This window comes from Anguilla anguilla, chromosome 10, assembly GCF_013347855.1.
Source record: "Anguilla anguilla isolate fAngAng1 chromosome 10, fAngAng1.pri, whole genome shotgun sequence".
In the NCBI taxonomy this organism is placed as follows: domain Eukaryota; kingdom Metazoa; phylum Chordata; class Actinopteri; order Anguilliformes; family Anguillidae; genus Anguilla; species Anguilla anguilla.
Window position 1 is genome coordinate 39,259,410 of NC_049210.1, and position 26,832 is coordinate 39,286,241.

Genomic DNA, 26,832 nt, shown 5'->3' on the forward strand with positions numbered 1-26,832 from the left:
CTCTCCCTGCTGTTTGCTTGACTCTGTTAGTCAAACACAGGAGCAAAGGGCAGGGAGTCCCTTCTCATCTCTCTGGGTTTCCAGAAATCCTGTGTTAAGCATGGTGTGTGTTGTGTGAATGCTGTAACCTTTTTTTTGCCTTAACCTTTTCTTGTAACAGAGGGTACAAATAAAAAGCACTTTCCTCTTCAACATCCCTGGGTAGTTAGAGTCTCATGCTGTCATCCTTTCACTGTGCAATGTGCTCCGAAGCTCATTGGTGAGACTTCACAACTTTTCTTATCTTTGAGCACAGTCCGTTCACAGCTTTTCCTCCTCTTTATCGGTCATTCATCCACCGACAAAAGATATAACGGGAGACAAGTCTGGAATTCTACAGGAAACATTTTGGAGCCAGATAAAACAGTGCATGTTTTAGTGTCAGTTACAGTGCACTGAAACTCTTACTACAATCCACAAGATGAGAAACTAAATATTACTGGGATAGTCTGAGCAGTGACAGGCCACAGACAACAAAAAAGTCTATTCTTGAGAGTATTCCATTTTAATCATTTTATGGGCACGGGCGAACACTAATCATCATTATTTCAATTTGCCAACATATTCACTAGTCAAACAAATATCCACACTTGTAAACCTCAGTAAACTACTCAGACATTGCTGATTATTGTCATGAGTCTCCGAGTTTTTAGAAGTAGGCCTACAAAATAGCAAAAGGTCTAGGAGCATGGTTTAAAAATGTCTTTGTGTGTGTGATTTGAAATGGACTCATGGACCAATACAAGTTAAAATGTTTAGAGGAGTGGAAGAAACTTAATTTGATCAATGACAAATTGTTTCTTTTTTTTTTTTTTTAAAGATGCGTTTCATCATTATTTTATTTTTTTACACGTCAACACTAGGGTATTAGTAGTCAATATTTTATTGGATCTACATCAATATTTAAAACGAATTATTCAAAAGAGGTCGTAAAACTATTCCATACCTTTTCTCAATCGTTTGGCGACATTAAGTGATTAGCAGAGTACTTCATACGCAAGAGAATTGCTAGGTTTTACATTGCAGTGGCTTCAAATAAAACTGGTCTGACCGGAAAGTAGTGTTAGACCGAGAACAATGTGACGACAACGGAAGTGATTTTAAATAAAGAAGAGATAAATTCAGTGAGAAGTGTAAATTGTTACATATAAAAGAGAACAATAACCTGGATGATATAAATCAATCTGAATTTGAATCCGCGCAGACCGATCTCGAAATCACTCAAGTCACTCAAGTAGCATCTCGGTCAGCCCAAAAATCTACCCTTACCACTCGCAGCGGTCTAAGGACGCTTCAGTGGCTTTTGTCTGCACTCCATCCTGAAGCAGCTGCCTATAGCGCCATCGCTTCCTTCCAACAGAGAAATAGCCTGGTCTCCGTCCAGATTGGTACAAGTAAGCTACAATAGCGACTGCGCTCCGGGTTCCATGTGGAAGGATAGGAGTCACTGTCCTGAGTCGGCGCAAATTAAAAAATAAAACAGTGAAATCTAATCTTTCAACCACCTTTTCAAAATGTGTACGCCTTGCTGCATTTCCCAGGTAAGTGGCAAGCACAAGCTTACTAAACTTGTTGTTGTCGATGATTTTGACATTTGTCGGTAACCTACATTTTAAGCGTTAACATGCCGCAATCATTTGCGTCTCCGCATAGATTTTGTTGCTGAATTGTATCAACATCATATGACGGTGCTAATTGTAATTCTTTATTTAAAAAAAAAAAAAAACAGCTTTTTATTAATCGTTGTCGGTTCTGTTTTGATACGTCCTTCACAGTGATGATGTGCCTTGCTATTTGGAAGCTAACATTATGCCGGTTAGAAGCTACCAAGTCGATGGGTAGCAAGACAATTATGGAATTGATCAGAAACGATGAAACAATATTGCAGACCTTACGAAGCGCATCGTTCCTGGTAGCAACTAATTACTTTGATCTATATGCGGCTCTTTGTTTATACGGGCGCGACTGATCGGCGACATCTGGAAAAGTAGGTTAGGCTACATGGTCGTGGATGGTTTGCGTGGTGTAGTTCTGTCGACACAGGAAGAATGTAGCCTAACAATTGATTTCTTCGGAATACTGCAGCTTGCGGGTTAATGACTGTATTCAAATCATAGCAATGTGGTTATTGTCCTCCCTGGGACATGAAGTTCTGATATAGTATTGTTCTGATATAGGATATGTCCAGCCCTCCGTTTCTCATTACGTAATAGTTCCTGGTTCAGTTGAATAAAGCAGATTTCAGTTGCATTTGATTATTCTTACACCGTCCTCTCACAAAATGGGATTGTGTCTGCTTTGAAACGTGGCTCAAAACTAAACATGGTAGGTGTAACTTCTAAAGTATTTTAATAATCGTCTTGCTGTTAAAGGCATATACCAAAGGCAATACCAATAATTATCTAGGTCTATTGTCTCCCTTGTTAGAAAAAGCACTGGCATATCTTCCCGGTTTTTATTTATTTATTTATTTACTTACTTACCATTTTCAGTACTCATGGGAGGCTATATTAACTTTCTTATTAATTTCCTAAGTTAAGTTTCAAGTAATGCTTGAACCTTTGGATGGAACAACATACCAAGTCTGTAAAAAAATTATCCAAAAAAAAGAGAGAAAAAAACAGTTGCACTCCAAGACAAGGATTCACATTTTAATTTTATGAAAACATTTTTTTTTTTTTTGACATTTTCATTTTGCTCAGGAAAGTTGATTTTTGGTATTTGACTAAAAAAGAAATAGTTGAAAACATGGAATGCCTATCTTATGGTTTGCTCTTTTTAAAGTAATAAGTTGTGGTAAATTAAAAGGAAAGTCGTTGTATTGTAACAATAATTAAATTTGATAATGTCTTTCTCTTGTTAAATTCATAATAGCCTAATTATTCCATAAAGGGTGACCTGCAGACCTTGTGCGCAGTGGCATTGTGTTTGCAGGTGGTCTTAATTTCCTGGTTGGGCCCACTATAATGGCTGGTTGTTTAGATTAGTTTAGGTCTGGGAGCACAACACAAGCAGGCCAGCTGTTTCAGGGTCTTGGACTGTGGTCTCAATAGGAAAAGTTTGCTCAGAGTCAGTGGACCCCAGTCACAGGAAATGGAGTGGTAAGTGACAGGATGTTCACTGTGGTGAGATGGCTGAGGTTTCGCGGATAACTTTTTGTGAAGAGGTGTTTCCTTCTGTTATTATTAGATATCCTGCAGTGAATCCTGCAGTGTAGGAGTTCTGCAGAATCCTTTCATAGGCCTGCAGTACTTGTGTTTGGCCTGACTGACTAAGGATGCAAAGTTTTGTCTTTTAGTTTGCTGGTTAAACTGATTTTATTTATTTATTTATTTATTTTTTATTCTACCGGTAAATGTCATGTTTTACTTGTTATATATGTATGTGTTCATAGTGTGTTTAGGATCTGTCGATTTGAGTTTAACATCGACCTTCTATTTTATTTTGGTTTTTCGTCTTTGTAGTAGATTGGCCAGATGTTTTTTTTATTTTTTTATTCTTGGATTCAATTAATCTTATAATCCATTTCTCTGTCAAGCTTTGATAGCTTTGAGAAATTTCAAAACCCATAATGACAGTAGTGATTGACAAAATTTAGGTGTGATTATTCAGTGATGGAACCTATTTGAGGCAGTTGCACATTCCAGTGAAATGTGTGGCCAGAGTAGGTTTTTATGTTGAGATGAGATCATATTTCAGCCCCATTGTGTCGTGAAGAAAAGGGGCTAAAGTTCGTGGGTAAACTCACATTTTCATTCCTTTTCAGTCGGTAGTCACTTCTGAGTGTTTAAAAAGTGGAGGTACTTTGTGGTGAGAAGTAGCCTGTTTAGCGCTGCCAAATCCATATCAGCTAATGTACATGTTAATAGATAACAAAATGGAGCCTCCCATTATCTGTTTTTAAATGCAAATGACTTGTTGAAATGGTGTTTTCTTAGTCCCATATGAAGCCAATACAGGAAGAAACTGTTTGGTTTCACTTCTGTATCTTGATGTAAATAGATAAGTACTCCACCATGCCACACTGCTTGCCACCTTTTGTCCTGTGAAAAATCACACGTTACACATTAACATCAAACTGAGACATTTCAGTGCTTTTCCTGCTAGTAGACAGGAAATGTCTTCTGGACAATGTCCAGACTTGTGTTGTAATATGTTTGAGGAACTGCTTTTGTTAACGTAAACAAGAATCTTAACAGTTTTTCTGCTTTGAAATAGGCTTGTGAATGTAGCCTATAATATTGAAACGCTCCTTGTAACTTCATGAACTGAACATGAAGTCTGCGTATCAGGCAGGCTTGTTCCTGCACTAGCTTGTGTTCTCTTGAACATGCTATTGAACTGTGCAGCTGGGCTGTCACATGAATGTCTGGATCTGAAGGGATGATTCAACATACTGTGAGATAGTTCAAGTAGGCTCATGCCCTTATTAATATCATACTTTTCTGAATTGATTTCTTAATGGTGTGATCTGCATCAAAGCACTAAAGAAACTGAACATGGACATTTAAGTATTTATCTGGATACACCAATTGAGATGTGAGATTTATTCATGTGCTTCCATCTTGTGTATGGTTGCATGATGTATGGGGTTAACCTGAACGTTTGATTACCCTGCCTCTAAAAGTGAACCGTCTCGTACTAATATTTCAAAAATGGCATTTCTAATTAGTGTAAGTGCCTTAAGTGCACTTGTAGACACAATCTCTGACTGTGTGGCTGATGACACAATCCTCTTCTCATATCAGCCAATAGGCTATGTTGTGAGGAAACCATAATGCATTGGCCTCTTCTTGTGCATTTGGACACTCACTGAACTCTGCTACAGAGTGGAGAGTTATGCCCAGGCTCCAGCTCTGTCTCCGAGAGTGTGATGCTGAATAGGACAGCTTTAGTGTCCTGTATTCATTCACCACAACTGATATGTTAGGAATACACAAATTGGGAGAAGTACGTAGACACACACTCTAATACAGAACACATCACAAGTTAGATGAGCGGGAACTGCCTTTGACTCAAACCTGTCATTTCTAGCTGCTTGTTTTATCAACCATTCCCACTGTGTGAGAAAACTGACAGTGTATAGTAATACTTTTTTTTCAAAACTTGATCTAAGTGAATGCTTTCTTTTGCATTAATAAAAATATTCTATGTGAAATGACAGCAACAGCGAGCGTGAAAGCATCTTGCTGTTACTGAGGCCAGAAGTGTTACTTTAACTGCCTAGTGTGTTTTCACACTTAAAACAGGGGATGCTACTTTATTTTGGCAGCTCGAAGAAGCCATAAAAAGCATTTGATCCAATGTATTTTAAAACATCTGCAGCATTACTCTCGTTCATGACTCCTTTATTTTGGTTATGGGATTTGCATCGATTGGTGCCTCTTTTAGATAACAACGATGCGTCTCCAATAAATTCAGATGTTTTGTCTGTCTGAAGGTGCATGACATCATAGATGCGTTCTGTTGGTTTGAGATTAAAGTGTGTGTTTATGTCTGTTCTAGGTCTGTAACCATGATTAAAATCGCTTATTTTTTAAAGGGGAGAGAATTTCTTCCATGTGCAGGACAAAGCTGTCTTCTTTCATCTCTGTGAGAGTTTGGATGGCTTTAGAGGAAAAAGTCACAGTGTGTCATTTTCTGCAGAGTCAAATATTGGTTTACGCTACAAAATAGCTGTTTTGTGTTCTTTAGCTCTGTATTTACACAACACAGAAAGTTGTCACTCTTTGTGTTGTAAATAAACATTGGCCTTTTTGTGTTTTGGTTGGGGACTGTTCGTTGAAGAGTCGAAAGAAAATGGTGTGAATAAAGACGAGGTTTTAATTTAAGATTGCGGGGTAGCCTTCTGTCTAAGCTTCACTGCTTTTTAAAATCTGTCACGGTCACGGCTGTGCTCAAGCTGGTGTTTCTCTTTGTAACTGTTTTTAGTTGAGTGACGTCATTCCGGCTAGCTTTCAAGTGATAAGTCATAAGGGTGTGTTGCTGATAAATCTCCCTCCCTTTTCAGTCTCTTTCAGTTGGACGTACAGTACATTGCACATTTCCAAATGGCACTTGAATCGACCTTGAATGAGGTTCTATTTGCTGAGCTTTCAGAAGCTAGCCCAGATAAGCGTTAGCTCATTATCTCACTTTCTGTCCTTTCAACAGTTTTCCTCTCTCTTTCCTGTTTTGTTTTTCTTCTGTTTTTATCCGGCAGCGTTCTTATTTCTTTCCTGGGCGAACATCGTACAAATAGGCCTTTGTGTTTCTTCTTTGCTAAAGGTGTCCGGAATTTCAGTTTGGTAAAGGCAGTTCTGCTAGTTCCCGCCTCCCACTTATTGCTCCTGGTGCCGGCTCCCGTTGTTGCCTTCCAACACAAATTGAGTTTGTACTGCAGTTCCACCTCGGCCGGCCGAACACTCTTCCCAACAGTAACCGAAGCACAAAGGCGCCAAATAAATCCAGTCGAAAGCCGGGGAAATAAAACATTTTCAAGGCCTGCTGGGTCCTTCAGCTGTCCTGCACGTCAGGACCAAGTAGATATATGACTTCACTTTATCCACCTTTCTTTAGAAATAACTGTACCATGGTACTTGAATGTCCAACCCTAAGTGGATTGTTTTATGTTTGGGGACTGACATAATTCCAGCACTATCCAGGTTGCTGCTTAGTGATTTTTTTGAGTGATCTGTTGGTGTTGAAGCTGCAGAAAGCCTTTCCTTCTGTTTGTTCCTCGAGTCACAGGCTTCTGCGCAGGCATTCGACGTGACCTATTTTACAGCCCATGTCCTGCAGCCATTTGTTGTTGTCTTTTTCTTTTTTTCTTTTTAATAATGCATGACTCGCGGCCGCATGAAGTCACACGGATTCTCAATGAGCCTAATTGCAACAGCCATGAAAAAAAAAAAAGATTTCTTCGACAAAACGAGTTCAGCAGGAAGCCAGAAACACCACACAGGGGCAGATCGCTGTTTGGTGACTTAACTCGAGTAGCCACGGAACAGATGGCCCGAATCGGAGGATGTGCATGATCGCACTGCGGGCCAAATATGTGGGCATCACCACAAAGAGGCCAAAATCAAAGGGGAAAGGGTCTTCCCACACCCCGCTCGCCCTCCTACACGAAGCAGAAGAATGTAGAAAGAAAAGGGCGAGCGACTCCTCTCCTACACGAGGAGAGCCAGAGAGCCTCTCCAGTGGCTTTGTGTTGGATGGCGGCCAGGCCATTGTGCTCTGAGCTGGAGGTGTCATTGTGCTGAGCGGGGGGGTTAGGGTTAGGGGGGAGCGCCTCTCCACAGAGGGAAGCACAAAGGGAGGTAGATGGGGGTCAAAGGGCACCTTTTGTGGGGACCCGCTACCGCGTCACAGCCAGGGTATGGGGGGAGGGGGGGGCCGGGGTGTCCATGCAAACAGCAGGGGGGTGGCAGCCCGGTCATGCGTTGCTAACGGCGTGGCTAGCGTATGGCCTAGCCTAGCGCCTGTGGCGGAATGAGGTCGCCTGGGGTCGAATGCGAGACGTAGCCAGGCAGGCCGACCACCTGTCTGCGGAGGAGGAGGGAGGGGCTGTTACTCTTTCAGGGACGGTTGTTAGGGTATCAGGGACAGTTGTCAGGGGAGACTGGTATTGTTCTTGTCTGCAGTGCTGGGAAGTCTGTTGGTAGTCAGTTGGTATGTGGAGACAGGCTGACTGGCTTTGTGTACTTGCATGTCAGCAAGTGTGAATAGGCATTTAAAAAGCAAAAAGCTGTAAGAAATCAACACTTTAGATTATAGTTTGGCCTTTATAATATGGCTGGCCGTAATTCATTTTATTTTTTGTATTAATTCATTAATTTATTTTGGCCTTCATGTCGATAGCAGCATTTGGATGTATGCAAGGCTAGAACTGCAGAAATCCGTTAATGTCCAGTATTCAGAATCCATTTTCTACAGATCACATGATTTGGTTTTAAGAAGTACACGATGCAGAACTTTCTAGTTCATTTTTTATTTTTGAAAATATGGAGGTTCTGGTAGGTTCTGCTCTGATAAGGCGAGGGCAGTGACTACATGCTTAGTCATATCTCTCTGCTCTGATTTCAGGAGGAACTGCATATATTTAGGCAGAGTTTTCCATTCCCAGTTCAGGAAAACGTTCATGTACACACAATAGGAAGAATCACATTATTTTGCTCTGTCTAGTGAGGGAAAACATGTTTGATGTTGAAGTAATTATAGACCATGTAGACTAAATGTGGCCACACCTTAGTTGTGGGGTTTCACCATGTTTACAAAGAACATCAGTGTACGTTTAGAACTGTTAACACCCATCTGCAGCCACAGATGCTTAGTATGGATTTTCACAAAGCTAATAATTTTGTCTGACTGAGCAGGAAAAAATTCATAAAAGAGATAATTGTCCGAGCCGGATAATTGTTTTGTTCAATTGCCATTTTCTGTCAGCTAGGTCGTTTCCAGACAGGCTTCCTGAAGATAACGAAACTCCCACGTCATTTTTCAATCCCACATCGGCTCCGTGCTGCTCGAGTAATACGGTCATAACGTCTGTAATCTGCTAGGTTGCAGATTCTCGTTCGGAGGGGACGACCGCTGTCGGCAGCAAGTTCCCCCCCTTCCCCCTCCCTCCCTCCTCCTCCCCTCTGCGCTGGCCTGTTTGTTTAACCAGAAAGCGAGCTTGTCGGGTGTATCGTTTTCCGCCTGTGTCATTGACAGCCTGGAACGGACAGCGAATGTCTTTGCAAACGTCGATACAGGCAGCCCGTGCCAAAGCCTCGGGCTAAGATCGTGGTTCTTCGCGATAACAGAGTCCCTTTTGTGTTTGCGCCCCGAGTGGCAGGATGTGTGAATTATTAATATTTGTTTGTTAATGAGCTCACTCTCTCTCCCCCCCTCCCCCCCCCCCCCCAGCTGGCCTGCTGCTGCGGTTCGGCCGCCTGCTCCCTCTGCTGCGGCTGCTGCCCCAAGATCAAGCAGTCGACGGGCACGCGCTTCATGTACGCGCTCTACTTCCTGCTGGTCACCGTCATCTGCGTCATCATGATGTCGCCCACTGTGGAGAAGGAGATCCGGGATAATGTGAGTACGCTCGCGCTACGCCTCCCGGCATTGGCCTTGCCAAACCGTTCACCGCTACACCTCCCTTACGGATAATACCAGGACCTTTCACTTATGTGTGTCTTACGAATGTACTTGAACCAGTTACAACTCCATAGTAATTGATGTTCTGGAACGTTAGATGGCAATGTAATCTCGTGTTACCAACTGGCACGTCTTGTTGTCGAGATGTAGAGAGCACAGAAGGAGCTGACAATCTGGTTCGTCTGTAGAATCTGCGCTGTGAACTGCCACATCCTGTGCTCTGCGAAAAGACGGAGTTGGTCCAAAGCCGAATCTTGGCGACCTCCCCGGTGTGCCCTTTTGGTGATCTGAGGGTCTGGGGACTTTAATTTCCTAACTCTGTGTGAGCCAATCAAGGAAAAGAGCCTGGTAGACCTCGGGCCGTAGCTGGCTGCTTTCAAGTCGAAAATTACATTTGCGTTTTTTAGGCCAAAGGCAGTAACAAGCTCTCCCATGAAAACAAAGTTTGGATGGGCGGAATGAGCATAGCAAAGGGAAAAAGAGCAAGAATGGAATGATATATTTGCTGGGTGTGTTCTGCTTGGAGAGAGATGGTGCTGGAGGGAGAAGCCTTAAGACAAACAGCAGTCCTGTGCTTGTTCTGTGGTTTCCTGCCTTCTCCCTGCCTGCAGAACCGCTTCGTCTTAAATGGAGAACTACAGTGAACTCACCAACTGTCTCTTTTGCGTGCCATTAAAATGATGGAAGGCCAAGAAACCTGGAACCATTTGCTTTCCATTCACTTTCCCCCATGGTTCTCTGTTATTAACCATTTCCCATCCGCACACGCACATAGACACACACACGCACACATAAGCACAGACACACACACATGCTCAGTAAAGGCCTCTCTCTGTGGATAGTCCTCCTGAGGGTTTCCTGTTAGTGATGTTCTCACCACTTGTTCTTCGCCTGTGATTCTGTTTAATGAGTAGGGATTGGGATTTCCAGAGCTTTAGCATAGACAAATCAAGAATACTGCAAGATGGTACCAGGATAACATAGGATGATTTAGAACAGTGAGGAATGTATTAAACGCATTGTCATCTGTCATGATATCATGATGGCTTCTGCTTTAGGTATGTTTTTTTTGCATGTCCATAATCGGAAAACAAAAGAAAAGTAAAACTATATTTTTTAAAAATCCTGTAATGTGTTGATAATAAGTGGGAAACTCAAACTGTAATTTACGAAGTCTGTTTATACATGATTAAATATGTGATTAGAGCTTTTTTGGATATGTTTTAAAAAATGAGGTTCCAAACTGTGGGTGAATTTAACAGATTTTTCTCTTGTGGAAAATTACCTAGATGATGTATTTCAAGTGTATTATCTTAATGCTTAGTGCCTTATCGTAGTTTCCGGGCTGCTTGACATATAGTCCGGGCATGTTGCCAAATATATAACCTCCCGTGTTCAATTAGTTTCCTTAGAGAAAGAACCATTATTGTTCCTTATCTCTTTGCAAAAACTAAGTTTCTCTGTCGAGGTGGTAGAAAACTTGCTGAATAAACTTCAGATTTTCAGAGAACTGCACAGAACTGCAGATGTTGTGTCTCACTCTATGATATCATGTATTAAAGCTTCTCAAGCTTGAAGTCTCCGTGTAGAACTGAATTATTCTTTGACAAAAATGTCTCAGTTCTCCATTAACACACTTTCTCATTTCATTGTAGACAGTTTATTTTTGAAACATTAATGTTTCTACTCAGTTATGAAGTTCACACATCACATTATGTATATGGGTGTAATTGCAGATTGTTAATTACTGTATTAATTTTGTTTTCATAAAGCTAATCAGAGTGTAACAGAATATTGGCATAACTCTAGTCTGTGAGCACGAAGCCACCTTGTTAGGTTAAAAGTGAATTAAATAATTTCAGTCACCGTAGCAACCCTCGACAGAAAAAAAAAAAAATCTTATTTGTTTCGCTTAACAAATAGGATCACGGCGGGGATGCGCAATCCCGAGTTGGTGGTGTGCCATCAGACAGTGTAAACAGTGAATAGGAACAGCTGGGAAGGAGCTCAGCTGGAAACGCGGCTCGACGTCTTCGTTTGCTTCACCTGTCAATCAAGCTGAAGATTCCGTAGCGCGTAGCTTTGCTGTCTGTGGCAGTTCCCAAGCCGCTTTGTCTTTGTTTCGTCCTGTGCCTCTTTTTAGTCAAAATGATAGCAAGGATCGATTATGCTGAATTGCATTGCCGGTTAATTTAGAAAGGAATGTTGCCTGTTCACTATTTTCACCTCATACCTTGGCACAGTTGACCGCACAAGTCATCACTGTCAGTTCGTTTCAGATGCTTTTTTAATGACTTTCACATTAAAGCTAGTCTGAAAATGGGTTTCTTGCTCATTCTTAGTTTTGTAATAAAAAAGTGAAGTCCTTTGGAAAGCATTTCTTTAATGTTTGCTTGGGTTGTCCCGGTGATTTGTTTACTGTGTGATATAATTGAACTATTCAAGATAGCTGCTTCACGTGGCTGTTTTAATGGGGAAAATTATCATTGTGTATGTGCCTCATTTGCTCAACACAATCACATGCTTGTCATTATGTTTTCATTCGTATTGCAATGCTGGGCCTCAGAATTCATCAACTGAGTTCTAAATAGTCGTTAGCTTCCATGGTTCAAATCACTGTCTAGAATTCCATATCTCAGTTGCATTTCATTTCATCCAATCTGAAAACAGCATAACAGGTTTTGAACATTCCCTAAGGAAAATTTCTTGTGGAAGTGTTCTGGTGTTCTAAACTGAATAATATGTATAGCTTATTTGTGTCTCTGCTAGGAACGGGATGTCTTATTTTAATGAGTTGATATACTAGACTACTAGAATATGCCCTACGCACAAGATTTCTATTGCAGCCGTGTTGCATCAGCCGGTACTTAAAAGAGAAAATCCGTACTGGATTTGATTCCCTTCCTTATGTATTCAGTGTGAGAACAAGAACCAGACAGAATGGGTCGGGTCATGAAACGAGTCGCATGCAAACGTGTCTGAAATTGCAACTCAGGAATGAGTTGTAAACGGTCAGCATCTCTGCAAGCTTGGTTGAAGACAATGAAACTGCAAGATTCTGAATGGTTTTCTGAGCCAGTGGGAAATGTATGTAGCCACTTTATTTTTACATGTTTTGGCTTTTCAGAATCGTTAATATGTACAGGAAGTAGCATTTTTTATTCTATTCATCTGGTTCGGTCAATGGGTTCCTTTGTTGTACTGATTAACAGGATACAGCCCTATTTAAAACATTTGTTTTTGAAATAATTTCTTTCTAATTGTATAAAAATGCAATACACCGTACTACATTATGCCCTCCAGCGCAAAAATCTTGATTGCAGATCTGGATTGCGGAAGTATTGCAGACGCACGTTCACAGGTTCAGCGTAAGGACAGAGAACCAGGCAGAACGGGTCGCAGAACATTTGTGTTCCAAAGCGCTAGCTTCCCAGAACCGGTCTCGGTGTCTCAGCGTTCGGCTTCTGCTTAGCCACAGCTACCTGTGACTGGAAGTCCCTGGTGGTAGACCGCTGTTGACGGACAATCAACTATGTCCCCGGGTTCTCCAGTTTACTGTTGCAGTGGTTCCCGCCAACAAACCCTTGGTGCTCAAAGGCTACCGGTATCTCTAGTAAGAGATACGGCATGATCTCCTGTTGCTGTGTGGCCTGTAGCATGAAAAATAATCACAGGCTTGTGGGAGGCCCGTTGCTCCTTCTGCGGATGTGGGTGGCAAATCCGCAGCTCAAGAGGCAATTAGCGACTCCAAATTTAGGAGAATAAAAGGGGCAGTTTTGTTAAACAAAGTGACATTCCGGCGTAGTCGGAAAAGCAAAGACCCTCCCCCTATGCTTCCATGCCAAGCTCACGCTTACCCCCAGCGCACCACCCCCGAGCTTGGTGAGGTTCCTGCATTGTTCCTAGCTGGCTTCTGCCCCACGCATTTGCAAACCTTCTACAGTCAAAAACCCAGCCCATTGACCCATTCTGAAATTGCTTGAGTTTGGCTGTTCTGGTGTAGACAAGCAATGAGACCTCTGCAAGCGGTCCGTAAAGGAATTGTCACTGGCAAGCTGGTTTTGTAGCCCTGTGGGGGGAAATTCTTCACAGTTAGTTTACTTGGGTTTTGTCTAATGCCTAAAATCAGGAAGAGCTCTGATAGACTTACTTCCCCTTCTTATTTGTGGTCAAATGAATCGCAATAAAAATGCTAATGATCCCCTGTTGTTACACTCGAATCTGGTATTTGAATCAAAAGAAAGCCGTTCCATTTGCCAACAACCGAATGAACCTCTGCGACTATACTTCAAGCACATGAATGTGTCCACTGTTGCTCAAGGTTAGATCCTGTAATCTCATGTGCCAGTTCTCATACGTTTGGTGACCCTGGCGCATTTAAATGCAGATGTGTTTGTTTCTTTTTTGTGCTCCACGAGTGAAATCAGTCGTACAGTGCCATGATATAGTTAGCTTGGGTGAACGACACAATATTGCGAAAGGACGTCGTCCTATTTGTCATTGTCGTTTCAATAGATTTTTTGGCGAATGGCCACCTCTCTGCTATCTGCAGCTGCAAGAAGATTCGTTGATGGATCGGCTTTAACTCAGTGGAACTTGCATGTATGCATGTCTGAGATAGGCATGTGTTTAGAGATGTTGAGTTTAGAGGCTCTCTTTGACGCCTGAATGGGGCTCGAATGAGGAACCGCTCGCCGGTTTCCACAGGCCTCGAGCTCACGGCCGTCGCCTTTTGTCTCTCGCCCTTTTGACTCCGCCCGTCCCTCTCGAGACGGAGCGGCGTCGCCAAATGAGCTTATGATTTATTCATTCGCCCCGCCTTTGTTTCGCCCCTTCCCGAAAAGCGAATCGGGGACCTCTGCTAGCCGCCTCTGTGAAAGGGCCGCGGCTATTGCTAGCTGTTCCTTTTTTTCAGCTTGTTTTGGACCGTGAAAGTTTTTGTGGATACAATTAGCTGTGTTTCCCCCCCATCTAATAGCTTGTTAGCATTGGGAGAAGAAAACACTGATCAAAGAAGGCTTGCTTTCTCCTTTTTTTTTTACCTAAGCATGTAGTTGTAAGTTTTAAAGGTTCAGTGACCCGGCATAGTGGCGATGCTGTATCAATAGTCCCTCCATTTGCACAGCAAATTGAAACTACACAGCCCGGTGACTGCGAACACAGAGCAAATGAATGAGGAGTGAAAACACTCTTGAGCTTAATCTGGCAAATGAATAGGGGATAATTCCCGAGGAATGCATGGAATCATGCACTGGAGAATGCTCTGCGGCCAAGCGCTCGGTCGCTACACAAGCCCCATACATTTGAATTCATTTACGTTTTTTTTTTTTATAAAGCTAGCCTGTTGCCTTTTAAATTGCCGGTCATTTTGTGCACGTCAACACGAGGATTACTTACAACCAAAAGTATACCAGGTATGCAAATCTTCCGGCATGTAGACGATATTACGTCTAAAAATAATGGGGGCGCAACTCCAAACGTCAGTCATTTAACTGATTCTAAACATTCATTTCATTATATAAGTATGTATGTGTGGTGCGCAGCCAGTGTATTTAATAGTGGTGAGTGAGTCATTGGTGACCTACATTATAAACCCATGTTATTTCCCACTAGGTGTAAACATACAGTATAGCCCAATGCCCACACGTCTTCACCAATTCTCATTTAATGCTGTGTATTTATGGCCAGTTTTATAAATAATTGAACCCGCCATTTCTTTCTCGCCGGCAGATTCCGTTCTACGAGGACATGTGCGATAAGCTGAACGCTGGGGATAAGTGCAGCTCCCTGGTGGGCTACGCGGCAGTGTACAAGGTGTGCTTCGGCATGGCCTGCTTCTTCTTCCTCTTCGCCGTCTTCACCTTCCGGGTGCGAACCAGCGCGGGCTGCCGGGCGGGCGTCCACAACGGGTACGTCAGCTCGGACCGCCCCCCCACACACACCCCCACACCCACACACACACTTTCCTTCTCCACCCCATGTGGGGTGTAGGCCCAGGAACCCCGTTCCGGAACGTCAGGATTTGGAAAGCGATCTGTCTCCGGGCTTCCCAGACCCCCCAGCAGAGCCCCAGTGGGACGCGGCCACTGTCCCACACCCCCCCCACCCCCCCCCCCCCCCCCCCACCCCCCGCTCTCCGCAGGCCCTTATTATCCTCCCACGCCACTCGCTGCCGCTGAGCGCTGAATGGATGTATTAATTAAGCGCTCCGTCAGACGGAGGCCCCGCCCGGCCCGAGCGGCGCTTCTCACGAAGGCACGCACCCGCTCGCAGCTGAAAGGGCGCTCTTCAGACCGCCATAATTGGATCTTTGTGGCACGCGCGGGTGAAGGGCTTGGAAAATGGGAGGCGTATGACCGGAACCGGGACGCCCGGTCAAAGGGCGTGGAGTGAGCCGAGCCTAATAGAAACCCTGCTGCTCTCTGGAAAACGAGAAGATTGTTCATCCGTAGCCTTCTGTTGCAACTTTATGTTAAAAATATGGGAAATATAGCCGGTCAGTTCAGACATGCTAAGCCAATTTACACTCCTGTAATACTTACTGAAAGTATTGGAACCAGTGAAGTGGCTTAGTTGCTGCATGTATACAACATAAAATGAAAATCACAGATTTTTTGCATAGTGTTACGCTATGTCAACCCAACTAATCATTGCCAGAAGGCGTAATTATAAAGTTAATGCACGCAGACATGATGTTTATGCAAATAAACACATCTGTTTGCCAAGAAAAGAAAATTTACATTTATTTTTGAATGAAGAAAAAATATGTTTGCACTTCAACGTATCTGTACATTCAATCCCATTCTTGTCGAATAGTTCTGTGTGTTTCTTCTATAAAAGGGTTTCTTGGTTAAACAAGTGTACGTGATTACTTTCTGGGCTATACTTGGTGTTTTTATTTATCTACATGATTTAGGGTAAGGTTACCGAATGGACCTTGTCCTAACCTTCTGGGGATATTTTTGGTCTTGTAAGCCTGGTGTCCTCCTTAATGCCATATTTTCTGTAAAATGTTCTATTAGCTTAGAGCAGACAATTTATTTAATGATTTATAATGTGTTCATTAATGAATTATTATGCATTTGTAATCAGTACGTATTCTGGAATAGTACTTTTATCATGATTATGTATGGTGTAGCCCATTGCACATGTCCTAACTTACCTGTGCCTTTGTCACATGCTAGGTTCTGGTTCTTCAAATTCATTGTGCTACTTGGCTGCTGCGCAGGAGGGTTCTTCCTCCCCAACCAAGACACATTCCTTGAAGGTATGGCTTGCTTTTGGTCCTCCTCCTTATAGGCCTTTCACAAACATAAATGTTGAAGATGTTTAGATACGGCCTCCCGAGTGGCTCAGCCATTAAAGGCAATTTCCTCCTGTGCAACCCCAGCCTTCTAGGATGCAGTCTTCAGCAGATTAAGTCTGGGGTGTGTCATATGATAACAGTGACCAGAGGCCCTTGTGGTGTGATGCAATTGACTTTGACCCACTGGGATAAATTGTGTTTAAGTGGACAATGGTTCCTTGATTTACTAATGTATGCTTGTAGTGTAGAAAACAGTTGCTGGATCCTAGGCAAGTGTACTCGCCGTTTCAGAGTGCTCTGGGTATTGGTAATGGGTATGGGCGGCCTTGCGGTGGCCTGGAACTGCATAGGGTAATTGCGGATTCTAAAATGGGAGAAAAGTACCCACCCTGTCGAAGCACCAGCACGAGAGAAGCAGCTCTGACCCCTGCGGGATTGATTTTGAGTTCAGCTTTCATTTCAGATTAAGGTCGATCTGGTATTTTGTTCTGCCCGGAGCCGTGGGATTACGGAGCGCGCTACTGTAACTTCAGTCAGCTTTCCTCCCCGTTCCTTTAAAGTGGAGACTTCCCCTACGCTTTCATCTTCAGCGAGTTTAGCGAGGGTGGTCGTAACTCCTTAACTGTTTTTAAAGAACTGCCTTTGATGAGATGCAGGGTCTGCCTTTGCTCAAAATCCAATTTCCTGTCACTTGGAATCCAGGCTGAAGGCTGCAGTGTGACTTTCATTCATATTTAAGTTCATGTTCTCTGAACTTTTGCTGCACAGTATAGAGGGACTTAGTTCATACGTTTGTTTTTATTTTAATTGCGGGATTAGGTGCTCTATAGGCAGAGAGAAGAAATTAGCTGCTCCAGAGGGGGAGAGAAATACAATTTAATTGAGTATTGATTTTTATCTGTTTAAAACATATATAGGCACAGTGGTGTAGTGGATACCACTGTTGCCTCACAACATGAAGGTCCTGGGTTCATATCCCAGCCAGGGCCTTTCTGTGTGAAGTTTGCATGACTCACCCCCACACCCCCCTTGTGTCCGTGTGGGTTTCCTCGAGGGAAACAGTATTACAGTATTACGGGAATGTGTTCTACTCATTTTGTTATACTAGGTAGTGAGGACCGTGTGACTGGGATGCATGTCATCTGGAGTCTGTGGGCAGGAGAGGCAATGTGAGGCCTGTGTGTGTGTGTGTGTGTGTGTGTGTGTGTGTGCGCGTGTGCGTGTGTGTGTGTACGTGCGTGAGTGTGTGAATCCTCCCTGTCAGGGATGAGCTGCTCATCTCTTACTCAGGAGTGGGACGGGCCTCTGCGGTAACCTGGGTCAGCTGTGTCCTCTTTCGTTTTGTCTATGCAAACACAGCTGAGTCAGAGCAAAAGGCAGTTCTCTCCTCTCATTCACTTGAGAAATAAACAACTTTTGGTCCTATGAAATGTATCCAAGTATAACATATTGGGCAAAGGACACTATACATTAGAGCCCTCTGTTCACTTTACGATGTCAGTTGACGTACGTGCTGGTGTATGTTTTATCCACTCTGATATTGTATAAAATTGCATTTATATGACTTGGTAAGCCAATACACAGGGATAGAAATGGGTCCTATTTTATTATTATTATTTTTTAGTTACATTATGATGTCACAGTCTGCATTAGCCTATAGTTATCAAGTTCAAATTGATCGTAGCTAACTAAATATCTTGGTTCGAAGCTGTTTCGGGCACATTCTGACCAAATACACCTGGCTTTGTGTCTACAAGACCAATGAGTGGACACATTTACTCAAACGTGTTCTTCAAAGGAAACCAAGCTCACATACACAGTCCTTATCCTTATTCCTGTAATATAGCGTCAGTGCATGCACTGTTGGAATAGTCCTGCCGTTACCCTTATTCCTGTAATGTAGTCTTAGCACACGTGCTGTCAGAATGGTGCTGTAACAGCACGCTCCTTGTGTTCGCAGTATGGCGATACATGGGCGCGGCAGGCGGGTTCCTGTTCCTGCTCATCCAGCTCATGCTCCTGGTGGAGTTCGCGCACAGATGGAACAAAAACTGGTAAGATCACATTTCCTCCCGCCAAGAGAAAGTTGTCAGTTTCCCTGATTTCTTTTTTTATTTTTGGTTTTAGAAGTAAAAGATGACCGCTGGGCTAGTTTGTACAGTACAAACCCTGGGAAAATTACAGGCTTTGGAAGAATTGGTTTCGACCCCGCCCTTGTGTGTTTGGTGGAAAAGCATATCCTTTTTTCCATTCTCTCAAGTCGTCTTAGCCTGAGGAGAGGAAAAGCAGTCTGAGACTTCTCCATTGCAGTCCAGACAACTGGAATTCATTAAGCGAGCAGTGGGAGACTATAGAATTAACCGGCCAATATTTCTCCTTAGTTACGCCTCTGCTACACAGGGTGGTCTACCTCGTGAACACCAATAACTTGCTGGAAAAACAGTCAATGTAATTGTTTGGGGGGAGGGGGAGTTGGTGTTAGGTTTTTTTTTTTACAATGACTGTTGTGCTGCAATTTCCAGTCTTGTAAAAACCTACCTGGGCATAGATTAGTTCTCTTTTAGGGCATAAATCTGTACAGACCTTGTCAGTGTTTCAAGCATTTGAAGTCAGTTGAAGACCAGTCTCTGTGTAGCATTTTCCAAGGCTGAATTTGAAGGGGGTGAAGAAAATGAATTAAAAATATGTGCTTGAACAGTCATAACACATCCAAGGTCTGGAGAGGAGTTTTGGCGTACCGCCAGTGTCTGCACTCAGCGTTTCCAACACAAAGTAAAACCCCATCGAATCCAAGCCCAGACTCTGTCTACGTCGCTCGCGAGCGGAATCATTAGCACGTTAGCACGTTTGCGCCCACAGAAATGAAGCGGTCCCAGCCTTGGCGCCGTCTGTGTCGCTCGCAAGCGTAATCGTTAGCACGTTTGAGCTCGCAGGAATGAAGCGGTCGTATGCAGTTCTCTCTCTCTCTCTCTCTCTCTCTCTCTCTCTCCCTCCCTCCGTGTGTCAGCCTACGCACGTGGGAGTTCGCGGCCCCACTACATCATCGTTCTGACAGCTCGGTCCGCACGCGGCGATGATCTCCCATCTGTGCCGAAGTGCCGGGGGAGTGCAGGCGGGACCTTCACACGCCGACATTAGGGGGATGAGTTCTGGAGCGGGCCTCCAGTCCGATTATTTATCCGGGGGGGTGGAAACCCTGAACCCCTCCAGCAAAGAGACAGGGCGCACCCAGGCGACGGTCCACAGACACACTGTTTCCTTCGCTCAGTCATGAACGGGGGAAGGCAAACTTATAGACCGCGAAAACGAGTCCATATAACATGTCGAGGTTAAACTAAATCCATAAATAACACAGTTTATTTGTTTGTTTTTTTTCCCCAATTCCTTTGCAATTTGGAGAGAGGCAGGATGGAAAGAGCGATGGAGAGATCAGACAGAGGGTAATAGGGACCCGTAGCCCCTGCCCAACGGAAGCCATAGAGGCGCTAGCCGTAAGCCAAGCTCTGTGGTGTCACAGCCCTCAGTGATGGCTGAGCGAGCAAGATCATCCTCCGCACTCCTCCAACGAGAATATCCCAGCATGCACCTCAGCAGCCTCATTTGAATGAGTTTTTCCACACCATCTCATTTGAATATAACCTTGATTACCGTCAAGGAAGAAACTTCAACGGATTAGAACATCAGTGTCAAAATTCTATCAAAAAGTGTCAAAAAGTATCGCTTTCAACATTCAACTTTCAGGGAGTAATTTGGTTTTGAAGCCTGGGATAAAATTACAATTGACAAAGAACTTGAGATTCTGTACTGTAAGGGCCTTCCTCATTTGTTTGGTTTAGCAATGAGGTTTGACTCAGTGGTCAGAGGTGTCGAAATGGATTTGCATGCTGTAATCAAACACAAGATGACCACAAATGGTAAGAAAAATAAATGGTGAGAAACAATGCCGAACTGTGTCTCAGTTATGAGAGCTTTAGCTAATGTTCTCCATATTTGTATGTATTGCAGGGAAATACGAAATATTTCCCTGCAAAAAAACTGTCGAAAACTGTCTGGGCCAATCAATGTTATGTTAAAAAAGAAACTCAAGAAAATTCACTCTCCCTTTGATACCACAGGCTATTGACTGTGCCATCTACAGCGCATGTATTTGCATCGTTTCTGAAAGTCTGATTGGCTGACCGTCTCCCTGGCGACCATCCTCGTCCCCCCCGCAGGTCATCGGGCATTAAGTACAACAGGATGTGGCATGCGGGGCTGGCCCTGGTGACCCTTGTGCTGTTCTCCGTTGCCGTTGGAGCGCTGGTCTTCATGAGCCTGTACTACACCCACCCAGAGGCCTGCACCCTCAACAAGGTCTTCCTGGGGGTGAACGCCAGCCTCTGCCTGATCGTGTCCCTGCTGGCCATCTCGCCCTTCATCCAGAGACGTGAGTCATGTCACAGAGGCCTGTCGGCCAGCTTCTCTTCCAGGTTTTCTGTGATGATGTCACGTATAGGTGTGTAGGTAAAACAAAAACGGTGTGTTCTGAAAATATGTTTTGAACCCAGGGCCTCCTCAGATGTTGTTACTTAGGGTGTGTGGGAGCAGCTGAATGCCTTCAGTCACTGTGGAGTACTGTTACTACTCCCTGCAGTGAAAACTGTGAGTTCCACGCAACCACAGCAGGGTGGGGTACAAGTTCTCTGGAAATGGATTCCTGTACATTCCAGTGTCTTTCCACAGTGATGGTTGCTAACCTTCTGCTGTTTTTTTTTTCCTCCCCCTCTCTCTCTTTCTCTCTCTCTGTCTCTTGCTCTCTCTCTCTCTGTCTCTGTCACTTACTCTCTCGCCTGCATTTGCTTACCCTCTGTCCCTTGCTTTCTTCCCTCCACATGTATCTATCTCTCTCTGTACCTCTCCACCTCTTTCCCCCTTGTGCTCCACCTCTTTCCCCCCTTTTCCTCCCCATTTGCCTCTGTTTCTATCTTTCTGTCCTCTCTCATTGTCTCTCCACCTCTCTGTTGCTCACTCTTGTTCCACACCTCCCTGCCTCCCCGACTGTGCCTTCTCTCCCTGACTCTGCCTCTTTCCCTGGCTCCTTCCTCCCTCCCTGGCTCCTCCCACTGCAGTCCAGCCCAACTCCGGCCTGCTGCAGCCGGCGGTCATCAGCGTGTACGTCATGTACCTCACCTTCTCCGCGCTCTCCAGCAAGCCCAACGAAAGTAAGCAAAGAGGCCCTGTGACAGTCAAAAAGGTCACTACTGTAAAGGGGTGACAGAGCGGCAGGTCAACTTTACCACACACCTTCTTCAGAATCATTTGGGCCTTCTGTTGAATGGGGCCAGTCTACATCTGTGATAATCATGTCCATATGGAGGTTGTTCTCCACTCAACCTGTCATTAAATGTCTCCCCTCAGCGTTGGAGCGGGACGGAGCCAACGTCACGGTCTGCGTGTTTCCCTTCAACTCCGGCTCGGAAAGCGACAACAGGATCGTGACGGGCGTGGGCACGGTCATCCTGTTCGGCTGTCTGCTGTACTCCTGGTAGGGGCAGCGTTCGCGCATCGCGCTTTGTAATCATCTCCAACGTGTTATTTTCCGCGTAAAAGTTTCTACGAGTCTGACCCTGCAGTAAAGTTACGAGGCTTAGCCTTTAAACTCGAACGAGTAATTCAGAGCAAGTTTAAATGACGGGTCTCGTTTGCCAAAATGGAATGTAAACATGTAATTTGGTGGTTGTCGCTGTCTTCATTTGGACATGAAAGATGGGTGGAAGTGCTCTGAGATGAAGCAGAGATTAGAGAGTTCTTCGTCTGGAACACACAGGAAGGGTGTAGTCACGTGCCATTTGTCAAGCAGCACGGCTAGTTTCACTTATTTAATGTCGTCTTTTGTTTTAAGTACATTTGACTGAAAAAAGTGTGTGTGTCTTTTTCTTTTTCTCTGCAGTTTGACCTCTACCACTAGAAGGAGCTCAGCAGCACTGCGAGTGTGCAGGACAAGTATGCCAGAAAATGAGGTAACCTACCTGTCAATCACCTGGGAATACCTGTGTGCTGGCAAGGGAACACTGCACAGTACCGTGCTCTCTCACACAAACATGCTATGGGACTTCTCAGGACTGTACTCTCACACAAACTGCTTTGACTGCTCAGTACTGTGCTCTCTCACACAAACATGCCTGAGATATCCTAACTGTACAAACAAGAGGCTCCGAGTCACTAGGCTCCTCTTATAGAGTGCCACAGTTTGTAGTCCCAAAACTCGGAAGTGAGTTAGCACTTTTGAGCCTTGGGTTCCCTCTGCAAATTTAATGCTTTTAAAAAAAAGATTTTAGGGATTTTGATGGCTGCAGAAAAAAGGTCTACATAAGCTTAAGTGAGTTTCACATTTTGTTCTAGGACATACATTACACTCATTAATATCTCAGCTGTGAATTTTTAAGGTGTTATATGCTTTGAAAAAGTTGCTAACTAGTCGCGATACTGAAACTACAACAATGGCAGCATTCTGCCAACCACCACTCAAGTTTTCCATATTAGCCCACCTACACGCAAGTGTTTTTCAATATAGCAACTTGTTAACAACTTGCTTTTTTAAAGCACATCACGGCTTTAAAATTCACTGTGTAATTTATGTTGTAGAACAAAACGTGAAAATCTCATAAGCGTATGTTAACCACAGACCTTATTTTCTGCAGAAATTTAAATCTCTGTGGGGGGAAAAAAAGTATTGAAATCTGCCAAGGGAACCTATGGTGGAAGAAACGTAGTAGTTGGCCTACAAAAACACGTCATCACTTTGGCGCTCTATAGTCAGGCGCCCATAGAGGCTGTCAAAGAAAACAGACTGTGGTATTTAATACATTTTTCCTTACCTTGATATATTGTTTTTCTGTATAACCAGCTCTATTACGCCAGAGTAACAAAATACATCATCTTATGTGTACAGTAAAATTCATCAACACAACTATAGCAGCCGTGTTCTGCCAAATGTCGGTTAATTTGTAGCCCCAGGGGTGAGATCTTCAGGTCTCATGTAATGCAGTCGTGAATATGTTCAGGAACATGTCCTCCTCCTTCATAAAAATTCCTCCTGTTTTTCCTTGCAGAGAGCCCGATGCTGTTTCTGCTGCCCTCAAGACGATGGAGGTAAATACATATTCCCTCACTTTCTCATTTAGTTCCTGTGCTTATAAATCCATTTCTGTACATGACCAGTTTGATTTGGATGGAGTTTATGTTGTGGATGTTTAATACCATACAATCGCTACATAAAAAGGATTGTCTTCTATGATATATTCATTTCCTCCGGTACAAGTTTCTCATTTTGAAATGTATGCATTGGTCCTCCTTCACATATTTAACTTGGAATTTTTTCTGTGTCTGTAGTTTACAGCAGTTTACTATTTGTCCGCAGGCTTTTGTATTTTGTTTGTTTTTGCCAGGGATATAAATTGCATTTGTAGTGTAACTCATGATTTAAGTATTAAACAATAGGACCATGTGGTGAATGGAATACTGCAGAGAAAGTGAGAAAAGCAGAGTATTTTTTTTCCTTGGTGTTTCTGTGTGCGAAATGTCTGGGGAACTTCTTAGTGAAATGCCTCGTCTGGCAAAAATCTCCCAGACTCCCAAATGTTGAGAATGATAACTGAGCCCTCTGGTGGTCAGAAGTGAGCACTGCATGCTGCTGCCCGCGCGTTAACAGACGTGTCCTTTTGCAGACGACTTCGACGAAGATGAGAGGAGAGGCGGGGGCCAGAACGTGATGTATGACGAGCAGGACGGCACCGTCTACAGCTACTCCTACTTCCACTTCATCTTCTTCCTCGGGTCGCTCTACGTCATGATGACGGTCACCAACTGGTTCCAGTGAGTGTGCAAAATGTGCACCGGGCCGTCAATAGCCTCCAGGGTTCATAAAGAAGCTAATGCCCCCTTATTTCAGCGCTATGCCTGCGAAGCGTGCCATTTTCCATTTGAGGCACCATTTGTTCTGCATCAGCTGAAGCTCATAGAGTTGGCAAGGAGGGTCCTGTCTGTTTCAGGATTTCATACCAACTAATTCTTTCGGGTTTTCTGACCAAGTCCTTCACATGATGTGACATTTTAGTAAGATGATAAATGGCTGCTTTCGCATCTCTAGATGAAAGTTTTACTGTGGTCAGATCTAAGAGTGACCTCATGTAGGTGTTTAGGGCTAATTGGCTAATAGAGTCCCAAAGTACAATTTTGTTTAAACAGTTAACTAGACGTTAGCTAGGCTGAAATAGTATGTGCTATGATGTGCATCTAATAGCAATGGGATGTTCGGTCTCTTTGCAGTTACGACAACGCCAAGATCGAGAAGCTTCTGGACGGGAGCTGGTCGGTGTTCTGGATCAAGATGGTGTCCTGCTGGGTGTGTCTCCTGCTCTATATGTGGACCTTGGTGGCCCCCATGGTCTGTCCAAAGAGGTTCGAGGCCTGAGGCCTCTTAATCTGCAGCACTACCGTCTTCTCCTGAAAAAACATTTTTGTTTCTTTTCTTCTTTCTTTTTTTTATATATATATAATTCTGAATTTAACCTAGTGCGTTTTTTGTTATTTTATATTTTTTATCTGTTTATCTGTTACGCATACTGGATAAGCTATTGTTGCCTTAGAGGTCCGTTTCTTCTTTTAATTTTTTAAGGGGTGCTGTTACATTTTTCCACTGTCTGTCGTCAACGATTTGCAATCTTCTGAGCCGTTTAGATTCCCGGGACGTTCGAGACTCGGGAACAAGAAGGTGAGAGAACACTGCTCAGGTTCACAGATCAGCTCTAAGTGTCTTTCCAGCTACACTGCATCCTTTTAGTAGAAGAAGTTTTCTATGCAACAAAACAAGTTGTATTATTATTATAACTTTTTTTATCACAGCTTTTAGGTTCATGTTCGTCTTCCATGGAATTCGTTACACTGTTTTTTTTGGCTTTTTGTTTGGTCATTTTTGTAGTATTTTTACATTTTGTATTTTTCCAGATGACGTGGCTGACTGTGTAAATGTAAAATGTGTGGTCAGTTTGTATATTTTGTCAGTGGAGCTACAATCATTGTCGTCTGAATCATGACAAAGCGTTGGCAGAGATGATGTAGTTTTGAGGAAAAGGAGTTCAGTGCCCTAATATCTCAGGATTTGTGCTTCAAAACGACCAAGAACTAGACTGTGCTTTATTTCCTGGATGGAAAAAAAAGAACATTTTTCATATGTGTGTGTTTAAAATAAAGTGTATTTATTACACAAATTACATGTGCACAAGACATACTTGTTTTTATGTTCTGTTTGTTCCCCCTATCAATATGGTTTTCCATGCATTTGTGAGTCTTTACTTTCAGTTGAAGTGGTGAGCTTTAGGTGCTCATGCACACAAGTTCTCATACCCAGGACCCAGCACTTGGAGTCATGGTGTTACAGAACAACAGGTTTGACTATTTCTTTCTGACTGATATACACAATTCTAAGTAACATTTTAAATGCACAAACAATTAGTATTTCCATCTGAACCATTATCCAACGTATATTTCTTATGGGTTTGTTATCGAGGATTTTCCCTCCAAGCTGTGAGCTAATTCATATTTTTTGGGTATTTATATGGATGGTCACTTTGCTTATTTGATGAAGGAGGTCTAATACTTTTCCTCCTCATTTTATATTCAAAGTGTTTAAGACCGGTGAGAGTCAAATCTAGGGATTAATAGGTGATAGGACTTTGGTTTTGAAATACAAAGGCAAAAGTGTATATGTAGCACACCAGTTGTGTAGTGAAAGTTGCACTTTGCAGTTATAGTCAAAGCGTTTTAAAATTGCCTTGTGCACTGACTAGTTGTAAGTTCAGCTGTTCTTTGTGTGCCAACTGTGATATAAAGATTAATTCTGAACCCTGGTGCTCAGCTGGAATACCCCAAGGCATGGTTAGGGGATGCTTGCTTTTATCTGTGTTCTCAGTTTCAGGTTTAAACTTAAAATCAAACTGCTTTGTCGTTTATTACAATAGCCGCTAGAACTTTTTGTCTGTTCTCTGTCTGGTGGTTACATTAATGCTTTGACAGATTTTGCAAATACGCAAGGTGGTTCAATGAAGTGTAAATACTTTGCACTTTAATCTTGCATGTACTGTACAATTCCTCATTCCTTTTATTCACAGACATCTGCAGGACTGTAAGACTTCTTCAGGTTTCATTTATTTTTCTACCAGCACTTGACAGATATGAACATGGTATCAATCTCTCAAACCTCAAAAACACAACATTCCATTCAGGTTTTACAGTAGTGTGAAAATAAGTAATTTTATTTGTGTTGTTTTGTAATGATTGTGCTCTGTAGGAGCAATGTTAACTGCCAGTGTTTCCAACAATTCTGA

At 43.2% G+C, this 26,832-nt stretch overlaps 1 protein-coding gene across 2 annotated transcripts; it reads left to right on the forward strand.

Moving 5' to 3' along the window:
- Positions 1-1,202: 1,202 nt before the first annotated feature.
- Positions 1,203-25,732, forward strand: serinc5 (serine incorporator 5). Of its 2 annotated transcripts, none has more exons than XM_035436201.1 (12): positions 1,203-1,580; positions 8,932-9,099; positions 14,893-15,071; positions 16,347-16,429; positions 18,429-18,522; positions 20,683-20,894; positions 21,577-21,669; positions 21,866-21,992; positions 22,398-22,467; positions 23,560-23,599; positions 24,175-24,322; positions 24,776-25,732. In XM_035436201.1, the coding sequence occupies exons 1-12, from the start codon at positions 1,554-1,556 to the stop codon at positions 24,918-24,920; spliced, it is 1,386 nt and encodes a 461-aa protein (XP_035292092.1). In that variant the 5' UTR covers positions 1,203-1,553; the 3' UTR covers positions 24,921-25,732. The 2 variants fall into 2 exon arrangements, with proteins under 2 accessions (XP_035292092.1, XP_035292093.1); XM_035436202.1 differs by lacking the exon at positions 1,203-1,580 and adding an exon at positions 2,259-2,364.
- Positions 25,733-26,832: the final 1,100 nt, after the last annotated feature.